Below are 14,535 nucleotides of genomic sequence, written 5' to 3' on the forward strand. Positions count from 1 at the left end.
ATTGTATTGTTGAACTATTTGTTGTGTTTATTGCACTATTTGTTGTATTGAACGATAAACTGTTTGTTTGAGTTGTAATAATGAAATTGAACTATTTATTTTGATTTATTTTTGTTTGTGTTTGATCTTTTTGCTTTTGTTTTGGAATGCATATGTTGTTTGTGTGGGAGTCGCACGTGCTGCATTTTTACGCGCTGTTGGAGCGGCACGCGCGCTGCATTTTAGCGCGGCTGCGGGAGCCAGTGCTGCGCGCCGCGCCAAACCAGGCGATGGGCCTGCGGCAAACCAATTTTTTTGCACGTGGCGTGTTCGGCGCCTGTTGGAGATGCTCTTAGCCAGATCTCAGTACGGGAAGGCGAGCGCAGGCGGCGGGCGGCGAGCGGCGAGCCCTTTCTGCCAGATCCCAACAAGGAAAGGCGAGCGGCGGGGAGAAGGCGAGGCGAGGACGCCTCGTGAGATGGAGGCGGAAGGGGATTCCGGCAAGTCCGTGGGGGAGCAGCCCCAAGTTCTCCCTGGCCCTGGGAACCCCGATTCTCGTGGCACCAAGAATCCCAGAAAGGATCAAGCTCTGCTCAGACAACTCAGGAAAGAGGAGAAGGAACTCAAGGACGAGGAGAGACAACTGCTGCAGGAGAGAGAGCAGATGGAGTCGACGGAGGAGCATCAGAGGTTAGATTTGTCCAGCCCCGACTGCAGTTCGATTAAGCAGAGTCGAGATTTGTTGGATAGAATCGAGCGCAACGCACAGCGCCAACTGGCCGTCACCGATGAAATCAGGCGCTTGAGCGAGCAGATGAGGGCTGTCAAAGCACGCAGCCTGACGGATATTCAGGGTGTGGAGCACAAGACTGAAGAAACTGCAGCCTTGGATGAGCGTGATCCTGCTAATGGCGGGGAGCTCAAGCCGGAAACTGCAGCCTTGAATGGGCATGAGGCTGATGGTGCTGCTGCTAATGGCGGGGAGCTCAAGCCGGAAACTGCAGCCTTGAATGGGCATGAGGCTGATGGTGGTGCTGCTAATGGCGGGGAGCACAAGATGGAAACTGACGCCTTGGATGAGCATGGTGATGCAGCTAATGGCAGGGAGCGGATGGTGGAAACTGCCGCCTTGGATGTCGACGGCGGTGGTGATGAGGAGCACATGGACTGCGACATTTCATCCATGGAGGACCAGGTGCCGAGGATCGACTCCAAATCAGAGCCAGAGGCAGAGGCGGCGGCGACAGGTCCAGATACCAATGTGTCAACGATTGAATCAAATCTCTCAGCATCAGACAAGTCAATACCCAAACCTGCAGATCATGTTCCCATCAACAGAGGCGATCATGTTGTTGAGAAGATGGACAGAGGCAAATCAGCCGAACAATTAGCCAGTGAGGCCGCGACGATGAATGCCCAACAGCAGAAATTTGATCGGTTTGTGGATGACTGGGATGCTAAATGGGGTTCGGCAGGGTTCAGTCTCTTCCATTACATGAGTGAGTAAACATAAATGCATGCATCTTATTTATCTTACTCAATTTTGTTTAGTTAGTTTCCTTACTCTCTTTTCTTACCTTTGGTCCTATGTCTTTCTATAAGGGAAGGGAAGTGAAGGGATTTACTTTGCTGCTTATCAACTACTTGTTCATGTTACGAAAATTTTAACACCTGCTTCCATTGATCGATTTCTGCAGCGACGGTCAGTTGCATGCAATATACACACTTGATACCCGGGAGCGCCCCAAGGCACAATTGTCGAGCCGCGCCTAGCCTCCAGGTCGTCTCCATCAGACTGGCAGAAATTCAAGGTGGTCTGGAATGGCCGTTGCCAGTGTACGGTATGATTGCTGTCAGAGACCACGTGGATCACGATCGCAACCTTCTGTTTGCCTGCTCAGTCATTGATGGTGAGGTCGAGTCGCTTGCTCAGTCATTGATGGTGAAATTGACGACACACCCGGGCAACTTGAGCTGCTTGTTTCTCGTGGCAGTGCCATGCCCGTGACTTCTGAGGGTTACCTTCTTCTGTCAAGGAATGTCATTTCTGTAGATGTTAACAAGAGCCTGAATTTTCTCCTAGAGGCCTGCTCAGTCATTGATGGTGATATCATTGCACAAAAAGAATTGTCCTTCGAACCCAAACTTTGCAACATAAGTTAGGATAGTTGTGAACTTAATGGTATTGAGTTGGAGATCACTGTTGCTTGGTCTAGTCTTGTTTGTGAGAAGCGGGATATTTCGGTACAAGGATGTGTTGGTGACGAGGAGCAGGACTGGGACGTTGCATCAATGGAGCAGCAGGTGCCGAAGATAGACTCGAAATTGACATCGGAGGTGGGGCCAGAGGCGGAAACAGAGTCGGCGATGAGTCTGGATACCAGTGAATTGGCGATGAATCGAGTACCTCCATGTTCGTATCAGACAAGTCAATACTCGAACCTGCAGATTCTGTTGCCGCCAACACAGGTTACGATGTTGAGAAGATGTATAGAGGCAAATCAGACGAACAATTAAAAATTGAGGCCAAGGAGATGGCTGCCGAACAGAAGCGTTTTGACATGTATGTTGATGCCTGGGAAGGGTCATGGGGTTATGATGGGTTCGGTTGCTTCCGAGACATGAGTGAGTAAACTTGCATGCATCTTGCTTATCTTACTGAACTTTGGTTAACTAGTCTCCTTCCTCCTTTTTACCTTTGGCCGTACTTCTTTGCATAAGGGAAGTGGAGGGAATTACTTTGTTGCTTATCTAGTACCTGTTCATGTTACAAGATTTCTAACACCTGCTTCCATTGATCTTGTTCTGATGCATGCAGCGACAGTGAGTTTCATGCAATACACACACTTGGTACCAGGGAGCACCCCGTTGCACTATGGTCGAGTATTGCACTATGGTCGAGTGTTGCCTAGCCTGCAGATCTTCTCTGTTAAACTCGCAGAAATACGAGGTGGTCTGGAATGGCCGTTGCCAGTGTACGGCACGGTCGCTGCCCGAGACCATGTGGGTCACAATCGCAACCTTCTGTTTGCCCGCAACAGGAGTGAGTGCCAGATACTCAATGAAGAGGTATCTATCTGTACCATCTTAATCTTATCAATATGCTCTTCGTTTGATTTTGGGGATATTGTGGACATGCCTGCCTGGGCCCTCTTGTTTATCAGTTGCTAATAAGGTGATTGCTGATGCTTGCAGGATTCCTTTTTTACCTTGACTGGCCCCTCTCGTGCAATTGTCAGCAAGGAATCTGTTGTCTTTGAAATCCAACTAAAAGTAAGAGGTAGAACAAAGTCTCAAGATAAGCCACTGATCAATGGCGTGTACACTTACCACAGCAGAGAAAGACCCATTTGCTTTAGGAACTGCTTTTGCACCGTAGAGTTAAGTTTGGAGAGAATTAAGAAATCAATCCAGGCCACTATTTTGGGCGTCCGTGTCAAAGAGGAGGGGTCATGGCCAGCATTCGGAGGTCGAGTTGCTTGCTCAGTCATTGGACCTGACGCCAGCCCTCAGGAAATTGAGCTGCTAGATTCTCGTTATACAACCGTGCCGATTACTTCTGAGGGTTACCTTGTTCTATCAAGGAGTGTTGTCTCTGTAGACTATCGTGGAAGCCTGTAGTTTATCTTGGAAGCCTACTCAGATTCCGGTAATAAAGTTGCACAAAAAAATGAGTCCTTCGAGCCCAAGTTTTCCAACATAAGCCAGCAAACATGTAAACTCACTGGAGGCATTGAGTTGGAGATCACTGTTGCATGGTCCAGTCTCATTTCTGAGAAGTGGGATATCTCGTCTCGGTACTAGGAGACAACACCAGTCTTTTTTTTCTGAGAAGATGTTATGGCGAGGAGACAACACCAGCCGTGCTTAAATATCAAAACCCCCACGATTGAGTACAGCAGCAAGAGAAAATATTCATAATTGATAAGCGGGGTTCGCCGTGGCTTATCAAAACCCCCACGATTGAGTACAGCAGCAAGAAACGACATAATGCAACAAAACTGGGGAACAGCAAAGAAAATCAAAAACTTGGGGGAACTAAACTAGCTACAGTGAAATAATCAACTAGGGAGACAAGATTCGGTAAAGAGTCTGAATATTCAGTTAACAATCTCAGGTTCAGAGCAACAAGTTACACGGTGCACCAAAAGTCACACCCGACACAAAAAGCTCAAGGACTTGCTACAGGCAATTCGCTCCTTTCCTTATCACTACCCATATTTAGTTAACAGAGCAGCCAGTTACAGGGTGCACAAAAACTTCTAACGGGGCTTCAGATCCTCACTCCCACGTCATCTTTGTATCATCGGGCCATGGAGCATCATATTTACCGCCTTCCCATATAATTGCCTTGCAGCTGAACTCATCATCATGACAACCACCCCCCCCCCCCCCCCCCCCCCCCCCCCCCCAAGCAACAACGACAAATCAACCTCCGCAGTTGGCCTTGAACAGAAGCACAGGTTCGTCGCATGGTGCTCTTGCTCCTTCCGTATACACGCTTCTTTTGCAATCTTGACAACATCTTCATAGGGATTGACATAGCCTGCTTGATGCTCAAACCTTCCTTTGTACTTGAACAACAAATTCCTTTCCTCCCACATAGCCACATACAACTCCATTCCTGTCTTTGACAACTCCATACAGGTTCGTCAACGCAATGGGACTGTCAACAGCATCAAGAACCCACTGCCTGGCCTTGGCAAATCTCTGTGCCTCGCCAAACAAGAGGAAGAGTGTGCAAACATATCTCTGGCCTAAGTCTGTCATTTCTTGGTCAGGATGACGTTGAAGATCTTTAAGAAAATTGACAATTTTCAAGAGAATTCCTTGACCAAATTGCACCTTTTCCCTATAAACAACACAAAAATAAGTTGTAGAAAAAAGCAAAAAAGACACAAATATGAAGGACAAGGCACCCTCCCAAATGTTTTTAAGCCTGAATGATCATGCAATGTTAGGTTTAGAGAAACATGACAGTAACACCCAACAATGATGAACGTGAGAATGAGCCCCTGGGCAAATAATGGTTTGCTTCCCAGATGTAATTGAGCTTCAAACACTTCTTTGCCAAGTTTGTACCAAATAACTAAACAAGTTTGTACCAAGACGATTCAACATGCATTCAGAAATGAGATTGGAAATTGGTTCACAGATCTTGCAAACATTTAGATAGACAGGACTAAAAACATTGATCATAACAAACCCCAAAATATTTTCCTTGCTACATAAAAACATCCAGAGTGATGTTTTGCTGCCTCTAAGGCAGCCTCTAAAGCGATAGAGGCAGGCGCTATACACTGTGAGAACAGCCTCTAAGAAAAAATTGCTTAGCATCGACGCTATGCTTGGAGGCAGCCTCCAGCTCTTGTCTTTGTAATAAAATAATTCATAGCCACTACACATCATTGAGGAAGAGTATGCATGTGTCATGTCAACAGGATGAGAATGAGCCCCTGGGCAATCAATATATTATTTCTCATAGGGACGTCTTAGAGGCAGGGATCAACTACTTATAAACTGGTTAAAAAACAACTAATTAATACTTACAGTTCCCCATGTTGAGACTTATACTTTGTTGGCTCAGATACCCACAATCGGCTAGGCAACTTCACACCAAAGGTTCTCCACGGGGTTTCATTCCTAGCCTCGATGTTGAGATATACACGAAAACCAACAACATAGTTATCGTTTTCACGTATTAAAATTTCCAAGACGGCTCCATCATCACACCTTATTGATATTGAGTGAAAGGATTGCTTGTCGGGCTAAAAAAATGATGGGATAAACAATAATTAACCATTGCAAAAAATAAAAACCCATTCGATTGTCATTGAACACAGAAAAAATAGATCTCGGTACCTCTTCCTGGCTTTTTGGCGTTACCGGAACCTTTGTTTCAGACTTGCCGTCCTCTTTTGTAATGGAAAGGAGCAAAGATGAAATGTTGAAATATCTCTCCTGTTGCGACTGGATCAAACGCATAAAATCCGCAGCCGATGGCTCTATGGGAAGCCAAAATGTTAGAAGCTCAGCAGAAATTGCCTTCAAAGATTAGACGAAAGCTACTCTTTCGGCTTCACGTTGTGCTTCCTCAAACTTCTTCAGCTCCCGATCAGCCTGTCTTGAGGTCAACATGGTGGTAGCTACAGCCAACAGAATAGGGTCAGATATGTCAATAGAAAATGAACAAAAACTATGTAAAGTGCAATTAAGCAGTGCACCACTAACTAATACAACTCAATCCAACAAAGATCTAAGACATACAAGACACTTTTTCCACCTCATACGATCTATTATGACAGTGCTGACAAACACACATCATAATATAACAGAAACATGGTGTTTTATTGAACAAATCAGAAAGTGCAACCATAAATTATGTCAGTATAAAAAATTCAGAGTATTTTCAATAAAATTTTATCAGCAGTGTTTCTATCAAGGTTTAGCCCTTATCAGCCAAACACCAAACCACCATTTTACACAAGAAATTACTTGTGACAAATTGCACAAAACAAGGACAAATGACTTGTTTCTTTTGGAATTGACCTGAAATTCAGAAGTGTACATAGGTGACAAGGAGCAGCAGCTTAAAGCCTAATTAGAAACAGCACCAAAAAATCTTATTACAAAAAAATGAAAGAGATTGCAAGATGAGTGTTTCTCCTGAACTAATGTGCTTGCTGGAATAATAAAAGACCTTCATTACAAGGAACTGACGAAGAAATATCAAACTAAGCACAAAGCATGAGCATATTGAACAAAAACTGTAAGCATAAAGAAACATCTGCAGAAGTTTAGCACAAGCAAGGCCTTTTATTGCACAAACAAATGCAGAATTGGCTCATCTTCAGATCACCATAATGTACAAGAAGATAAAATAGATTTCAAGAAGAGAATTGCACATCTGCCAGTAACAACTAGTTCAATGGAAGACCAAATTTAGGCGAGATATTAAATTCACCACCTGCAGGATTTTGCCGTCCCCTTTCTCACCCTGCACCAGGTAACTCTGATGGATCCTTTCACCTCCTACAGCAAGCAGCTGCAGACACGGCTCACTCCCATTGCCAGCTGCTGGGACCAACACCTCAACTCCTTTGCTGTCACCAGGAAGCAACGTACGACGAGGATGGGGCTGTCTGCCTCTGCCACGCAACCAGGAAGCAACCTACAAGGCGGATAGGGTTTCCTCCCTCCGCCAACAGCGGGAACCAAACGAGGACACGGACAGGGTTGCCTCCCTCCGAGGCCGGAAAGGACGCAGACAGGGTAGCCCACCTCCGCCGCCGCCAACAACAACAACCCCTGTAGGGCAAGAAACAAGAGTGAGCAGTTGGGAGCAATGCAGGTGACAAAAGGAAATCCAACCAAAAGGGAAGAACAAGTGGCGTGACAGCATACCTCAGATGCGATGGCCGATGGGCACAGTCGTCGCCGGCGAGGTTCCTCGAGTAATGTGCTCGCTGGTGATAAAGAAATATCCAACTTAGCACAAATAAGCAGTTTATTGACCAAAAACTGCAAGCATAAAGATACATCCTAACTTGCACAAACAAGGCCTTTTATTTAACAAACAAACGCAAGCATACATATCCTCAATCTGAAGGTATGTACATTAAGCTGCATCTTTAGAATTGATGTAACAATGGCAAAAACCAGAAACAATATGCTTGAAGCCAAATTGGCTCATAACCAGATCACCATAACATACAAGAACATGAACAGTACTGCACTTGTGCCGGTAACAACTAGTTCAATGAGAGACCAACTTTAGGGGGAGATAATACCTTGGAGGATTTGGCCTCCCCTGCTGCAGGTAACTTTGCTGCCTCCCTTCACCTCCTACCGGAAGCAGTTGCAGGCACGTCTCACGAGGAAGCAACCGACAAGGCAGACAGGGCTGCCTCCCACCACAGCCGGGAACCAACCAACGAGGCGGACGGGGTTGACTCCCTCCGCCGCCGGGATCGAACCAAGGACGAGGACGGGCTTGCCTCACTCCACCGCGGGGATCCAACCAACGAGGCGGCCTCCTTCGCCGCAGGGAACCAACCAACGACGCGGAAAGGGTTGCCTCCTTCCGCCGCCGCCGCCGACGACACCCTGTAGGGCAGGAAACAGGGGCGAGCAGTTGGAGGTAATGCAGGTGCCAAAAGAAATCGAACGAAAGGGGGGAACGAGTGGGGTGATAGTGTACCTGAGATGAGGTGAGCGATGGGCGAAGGTCGTCGCCGGCGAGGTTCCGCCGCCCTCGCCGAGCGCTCACCCTGTGGAGCGGAGCGGACAGGAGTGGCGTCGGCCATGGGCGAAATCACTAATTAATTAATAATTAATTAAGGAGTACTCGTGGCAAGTTGCAAAGAACATTTCACTTTCCCAGATCGTGACAAATGGCGCATGTCGTAATGAGTTTTTTCTTTTTTCTAGATTCATTTATTCAAAATATTTTATTTTTTAACCGTGCGTCCAAATCTCGAACCGTTTTTATTATTGGATTCCTCGCGTCGATATTTTCAAAACTAGATCCCATGTTGATAGTTTTTGACAAATTTTTTTTTTCATGAAAAAACCAGACGAAAAATACTGGATGAAAAAACCGAACCGGGAGCATGGTTTTTTTTCCCTTTTCGAACGCCCGTGCCTCTCGCGAAATCACAACCGTGCCTCTCGTGAAAGTAAAACCGTGACTCTCGTGAAAGGGAAAAAACAAAAAACACGTTTTTTTTTCGTTTCCGAGAGGCACGGTTGTGACTTTCACGAAGGCACAACCGTACCTCTCGCGAAAGCAAAACTGTGACTCTCGCGAAAAAAAAACAAAAAACATGTATTTTTTTTCCCTTTCCTAGAGACACGGCCGTGACTTCGCGAAAGCACAACCGTGCCTCTAGCGGAAGCAAAACCGTGACTCTCACGAAATAAAAAAACAGAAAACACATTTTGTTTTTCCCTTTTCTAGATGCACAGTCATGACTTTCGCAAAAGCACAACCGTGCCTCTTGTGGAAGCAAAATCGTGACTCTCATGAAAGAAAAAAAAACAGAAAACACGTTTTGTTTTTTCCTTTTCCAAGAGGCACGGCCGTGACTCTCGCGGAAACAAAATCGTGACTCGCTAAAGCACAACCGTGCCTCTCACGAAAAAAAAACCGTGACTTTCGCGAAAGGAAAATAAAAGAAAATGCGTTTTTTTCGTGCAAAAAAATTTTAAATTTTTTTTGTTCGAAAAGCTAAGAAAGATCAAGGAAAAACCAAAACGTCAAAAAACCCGAAAAAAACCGTCTAAAAAGCTAAAAACGCGTGTGAAAAAAAAACAAAATCCAAACGGAGCGTCCAGAGCACGACACGTGACAAATGGCTGAGAGCGCACCAAGTAGCGCTGATCGTTGTGAGTCTCCCGAAGGAGCGCTCGTTAACTAGTTGCTCTCGCGGCTAGGTCTTTAATGGACCGAGCAGTTAGCGGGCCGGGTTTGCAGACGAGAGAAGAAAGACTCGGCCCAGGACGCGTTACAGCATGGGATGCAATGCGTCCATAACTAAATCTAAGAATAGTTTCATACTTAAACCATACTTGAACTATACTCGTACATGTATCTCTCAAAATCATACTTGAACCATACCCCGGGTTCTACCCGCGATCGGAGTCCTACTCTAACTCTTCTAGGTCCCCTGTGCCTTCCAAGTCAGGAAAGTTCTGACCTTGTGTATGGACTCTGGGAAGTCGGGTCCTATCTTCTCTGGTCGGGTTCCCTTCAGGCTCTCCGGCCCACCAAGACCCAAACCAAGCAACTTCCTGGATGACCCGGTCCTGGGCCCTCTGGGCCTGGTGCTACCTCTTTTAGCACTGCATTGGTTTTCCCCGAAGAGGAAGGGATGATGCAGCAAAGTAGCGTAAGTATTTCCCTCAGTTTTTGAGAACCAAGGTATCAATCCAGTAGGAGGCTACGCGCGAGTCCCTCGCACCTGCACAAAACAAATAAATCCTCGCAACCAACGCAAATAGGGGTTGTCAATCCCTATAGGGCCACTTACGAGAGTGAGATCTAATAGATATGATAAGATAATATTTTTGGTATTTTTATGATAAAGATGCAAAGTAAATAACAAAGTAAATAACTAAGTAGTAGGAGATTAATATGATGAAGATAGACCCGGGGGCCATAAGTTTCACTAGTGGCTTCTCACGAGAGCATAAGTATTCTATGGTGGGTGAACAAATTACTGTTGAGCAATTGATAGAATTGAGCATAGTTATGAGAATATCTAGGTATGATCATGTATATAGGCATCACGTCCGAGACAAGTAGACCAACTCCTGCCTGCATCTACTACTATTACTCCACTCATGGACCGCTATCCAGCATGCATCTAGAGTATTAAGTTAAAAACAGAGTAACGCCTTAAGCAAGATGACATGATGTAGAGGGATAGACTCATGCAATATGATGAAAAACCCATCTTGTTATCCTCGATGGCAACAATACAATACGTGCCTTGCTGCCCTTACTGTCACCGGGAAAGGACACCACAAGATTGAACCCAAAGCTAAGCACTTCTCCCATTGCAAGAAAGATCAATCTAGTAGGCCAAACCAAACTGATAATTCGAAGAGACTTGCAAAGATAACCAATTATACATAAAAGAATTCAGAGAAGATTCAAATATTATTCATAGATAGACTTGATCATAAACCCACAATTCATCGGTCTCAACAAACACACCGCAAAAAGAAGATTACATCGAATAGATCTCCGCAAGAGAGGGGGAGAACATTGTATTGAGATCCAAAAAGAGAGAAGAAGCCATCTAGCTACTAACTATGGACCCGTAGGTCTGAGGTAAACTACTCACACTTCATCGAAGGGGCTATGGTGTTGATGTAGAAGCCCTCCGTGATCGATGCCCCCTCCGGCGGAGCTCCGGAACAGGCCCCAAGATGGGATCTCGTGGATACAGAAAGTTACGACGGTGGAATTAGGGTTTTGGCTCCGTATCTGATCGTTTGGGGGTACGTGGGTATATATAGGAGGAAGAAGTACGTCGGTGGAGCAACAGGGGGCCCACGAGGGTGGAGGGCGCGCCGGGGGTAGGCACGCCCCCTACCTCGTGGCCTCCTGTTACGTGTCTTGACGTAGGGTCCAAGTCTCCTGAGTTGTATTCGATGAGAAAATCATGTTCCCGAAGGTTTCATTCCGTTTGGACTCCGTTTGATATTCCTTTTCTTCGAAACCCTAAAACAGGCAAAAACATCAATTCTGGGCTGGGCCTCCGGTTAATAGGTTAGTCCCAAAAATAATATAAAAGTGGATAATAAAGCCCAATAATGTCCAAAATAGTAGATAATATAGCATGGAGCAATCAAAAATTATAGATACGTTGGAGACGTATCAAGCATCCCCAAGCTTAATTCCTGCTTGTCCTCGAGTAGGTAAATGATAAAAACAGATTTTTTTATGCTGAGTGCTACTTGGCATAATTTTAATGTAATTCTTCTTAATTGTGGTATGAATATTCAGATCCGAAAGATTCAAGACAAAAATTCATATTGACATAAAAATGATAATACTTCAAGCATACTAACTAAGCAATTATGTCTTCTCAAAATAACATGGCCAAAGAAAGTTCATCCCTACAAAATCATATGGTTTAGTCATGTTTCATTTTCATCACACAAGAATGTTATCATCATGCACAACCCCGATGACAAGCCAAGCAATTGTTTCATACTTTAGTAATCTCAAACCTATAAACTTTCACGCAATATATGAGCGCGAGCCATGGACATAGCACTATGGGTGGAATAGAATATAATGAGGGGGATTATGTGGAGAAGACAAAAAGGAGAAAGTCTCACATCAACGAGGCTAATCAATGGGCTATGGAGATGCCCACCGATTGATGTTAATGCAAGGAGTAGGGATTGCCATGCGACGGATGCACTAGAGCTATAAATGTATGAAATCTCAACAAAAGAAACTAGTGGGTGTGCATCCAACTTGCTTGCTCATGAAGACCTATGGCACTTGAGGAGGCCCATTGTTGGAATATACAAGCCAAGTTCTATAATGAAAATTTCCCACTAGCATATGAAAGTGATAACATGAGAGACTCTCTACTATGAAGATCATGGTGCTACTTTGAAGCACAAGTGTGGAAAAGGATAGTAACATTGTCCCTTCTCTCTTTTTCTCTCATTTTTTTGGGCCTTCTCTTTTTATGGCCTTTCTCTTTTTTGGGCCTTCTCTTTTTTTATGGCCTTTCTATTTTTTTTATATTCCTCACTTGGGACAATGCTCTAGAAAATGATGATCATCACACTTCTATTTATTTACAACTCAATGATTACAACTCGATACTAGAACAAAAGATGACTCTATATGAATGCCTCCGGCGGTGTACCGGGATATGCAATGGACCAAGAGTGAGATGTATGAAAGAATTATGAACGATGGCTTTGCCACAAATACTATGTCAACTACATGACCATGCTAAGCAATATGACAATGATGAATGTGTCATGATGAACGGAATGATGGAAAGTTGCATGGCAATATATCTCGGAATGGCTATGGAAATGCATAATAGGTAGGTATGGTGGTTGTTTTGAGGAAGATATAAGGAGGTTTATGTGTGAAAGAGCGTATCATATCACGGGGTTTGGATGCACCGGTGAAGTTTGCACCAACTCTCAATGTGAGAAAGGGCAATGCACGGTACCGAAGAGGCTAGCAAGGATGGAAGGGTGAGAGTGCGTATAATCCATGGACTCAACATTAGTCATAAAGAACTCACATACTTATTGCAAAAATCTACAAGTCATCAAAAACATCGGTACTACGCGCATGCTCCTAGGGGGATAGATTGGTAGGAAAAGACTACCGCTCGTCCCCGACCGCCACTCATAAGGAAGACAATCAAATAACACCTCATGTTTCAAATTGGTTGCATAACGTTTACCATACGTGCATGCTACGGGACTTGCAAACCTCAACACAAGTATTTCTCAATTTCACAACTACTCAACTAGCACGACTCTGATATTATTACCTCCATATCTCAAAACAATCATCAAGCATCAAACTTCTCTTAGTATTCAACACACTCATAAGAAAGTTTTTATTATTAATCTTGCATACCAAGCATATTAGGATTTTAAGCAAATTACCATGCTATTAAGACTCTCAAAATAATCTAAGTGAAGCATGAGAGATCAATAGTTTCTATAAAACAAATCCACCACCGTGCTCTAAAAGATATAAGTGAAGCACTAGAGCAAAATTATATAACTCAAAAGATATAAGCGAAGCACATAGAGAATTCTAACAAATTCCAAATCATGTATGACTCTCTCAAAAGGTGTGTACAGCAAGGATGATTGTGGTAAACTAACAAACAAAGACTCAAATAATACAAGACGCTCCAAGCAAAACACATATCATGTGGCGAATAAAAATATAGCTCCAAGTAAAGTTACCGATAGAAGTAGACGAAAGAGGGGATGCCTTCCGGGGCATCCCCAAGCTTTGGCTTTTAGGTGTCCTTAGATTATCTTGGGGGTGCCATGGGCATCCCCAAGCTTAGGCTCTTGCCACTCCTTGTTCCATAATCCATCAAATCTTTACCCAAAACTTGAAAACTTCACAACACAAAACTTAAAGTAGAAAATCTCATGATCTCCGTTAGCGAAAGAGAATAAAAGATCACTTCAAGGTACTGTAATGAACCCATTCTTTATTTATATGGGTTTTATACCTACTGTATTCCAACTTCTCTATGGTTCATAAACTATTTTACTAGCCATAGATTCATCAAAATAAGCAAACAACACACGAAAAACAGAATCTGTCAAAAACAGAACAGTCTGTAGTAATCTGTAGCTAGCGCAAGATCTGGAACCCCAAAAATTCTAAAATAAATTTCTGGACGTGAGGAATTTATCTATTAATCATCTGAAAAAAGAATTAACTAAATATCACTTTCTAAATAAAAATTACAGCAGTTCTCGTGAGCGCTAAAGTTTCTGTTTTTTACAGCAAGTTCAACAAGACATTCCCCAAGTCTTCCCAACGGTTCTACTTGGCACAAACACTAATTAAACACAAAAACACAACCAAAACATAGGCTAGATAATTTATTTATTACTAAACAGGAGCAAAAAGCAAGGAATAAAAATAAAATTGGGTTGCCTCCCAACAAGCGCTATCGTTTAACGCCCCTAGCTAGGCATAACAAGCAAGAATAGATCTAGGTATTGTCATATTTGGTAGGCAATCCATAAGTGGCTCTCATAATAGATTCATAAGGTAATTTAATTTTATTTATAGGAAAGTGTTCCATGCCTTTCCTTAATAGAAATTGGAATCTAATATTTCCTTCCTTCATATCAATAATTGCACCAATCGTTCTAAGGAAAGGTCTACCAAGAATAATAGGACATGAAGGATTGCAATCTATGTCAAGAACAATAAAATCTACGGGCACATAATTCCTATTTGCAACAATAAGAACATCATTAAATCTTCCCATAGGTTTCTTAATAGTGGAATCCGCAAGGTGC

General features: G+C 43.8%; 1 protein-coding gene and 1 long non-coding RNA gene across 2 annotated transcripts; one reads left to right on the forward strand and one right to left on the reverse strand.

The window, feature by feature from the left end:
• Positions 1-305: 305 nt before the first annotated feature.
• LOC125539432 lies at positions 306-3,735 on the forward strand. The gene is made up of 4 exons (XM_048702885.1): positions 306-1,478; positions 1,677-2,604; positions 2,798-3,048; positions 3,175-3,735. The coding sequence occupies exons 1-2, from the start codon at positions 326-328 to the stop codon at positions 1,985-1,987; spliced, it is 1,464 nt and encodes a 487-aa protein (XP_048558842.1). The 5' UTR covers positions 306-325; the 3' UTR covers positions 1,988-2,604; positions 2,798-3,048; positions 3,175-3,735.
• Positions 3,736-3,877: 142 nt separating this feature from the next.
• On the reverse strand, positions 3,878-8,316 carry LOC125539433. The gene is made up of 7 exons (XR_007296860.1): positions 8,180-8,316; positions 7,770-8,085; positions 7,384-7,445; positions 6,947-7,287; positions 5,842-6,125; positions 5,530-5,747; positions 3,878-4,831 (listed from the first exon to the last, which is right to left on the reverse strand). It is a non-coding gene; the product is annotated as an uncharacterized LOC125539433 (long non-coding RNA).
• Between the last annotated feature and the right edge of the window lie 6,219 nt (positions 8,317-14,535).

This window comes from Triticum urartu, chromosome 2, assembly GCF_003073215.2.
Source record: "Triticum urartu cultivar G1812 chromosome 2, Tu2.1, whole genome shotgun sequence".
Taxonomy (NCBI): Eukaryota; Viridiplantae; Streptophyta; class Magnoliopsida; order Poales; family Poaceae; genus Triticum; species Triticum urartu.

Bases quoted from the DNA above. Each gene is read 5' to 3' on its own strand.
- LOC125539432 (XM_048702885.1), top strand. From the start codon at position 326: ATGCTCTTAGCCAGATCTCAGTACGGGAAGGCGAGCGCAGGCGGCGGG. The intron at 1,479-1,676 runs GTGAGTAAACAT...CGATTTCTGCAG, and splicing joins CAGTCTCTTCCATTACATGA to CGACGGTCAGTTGCATGCAA.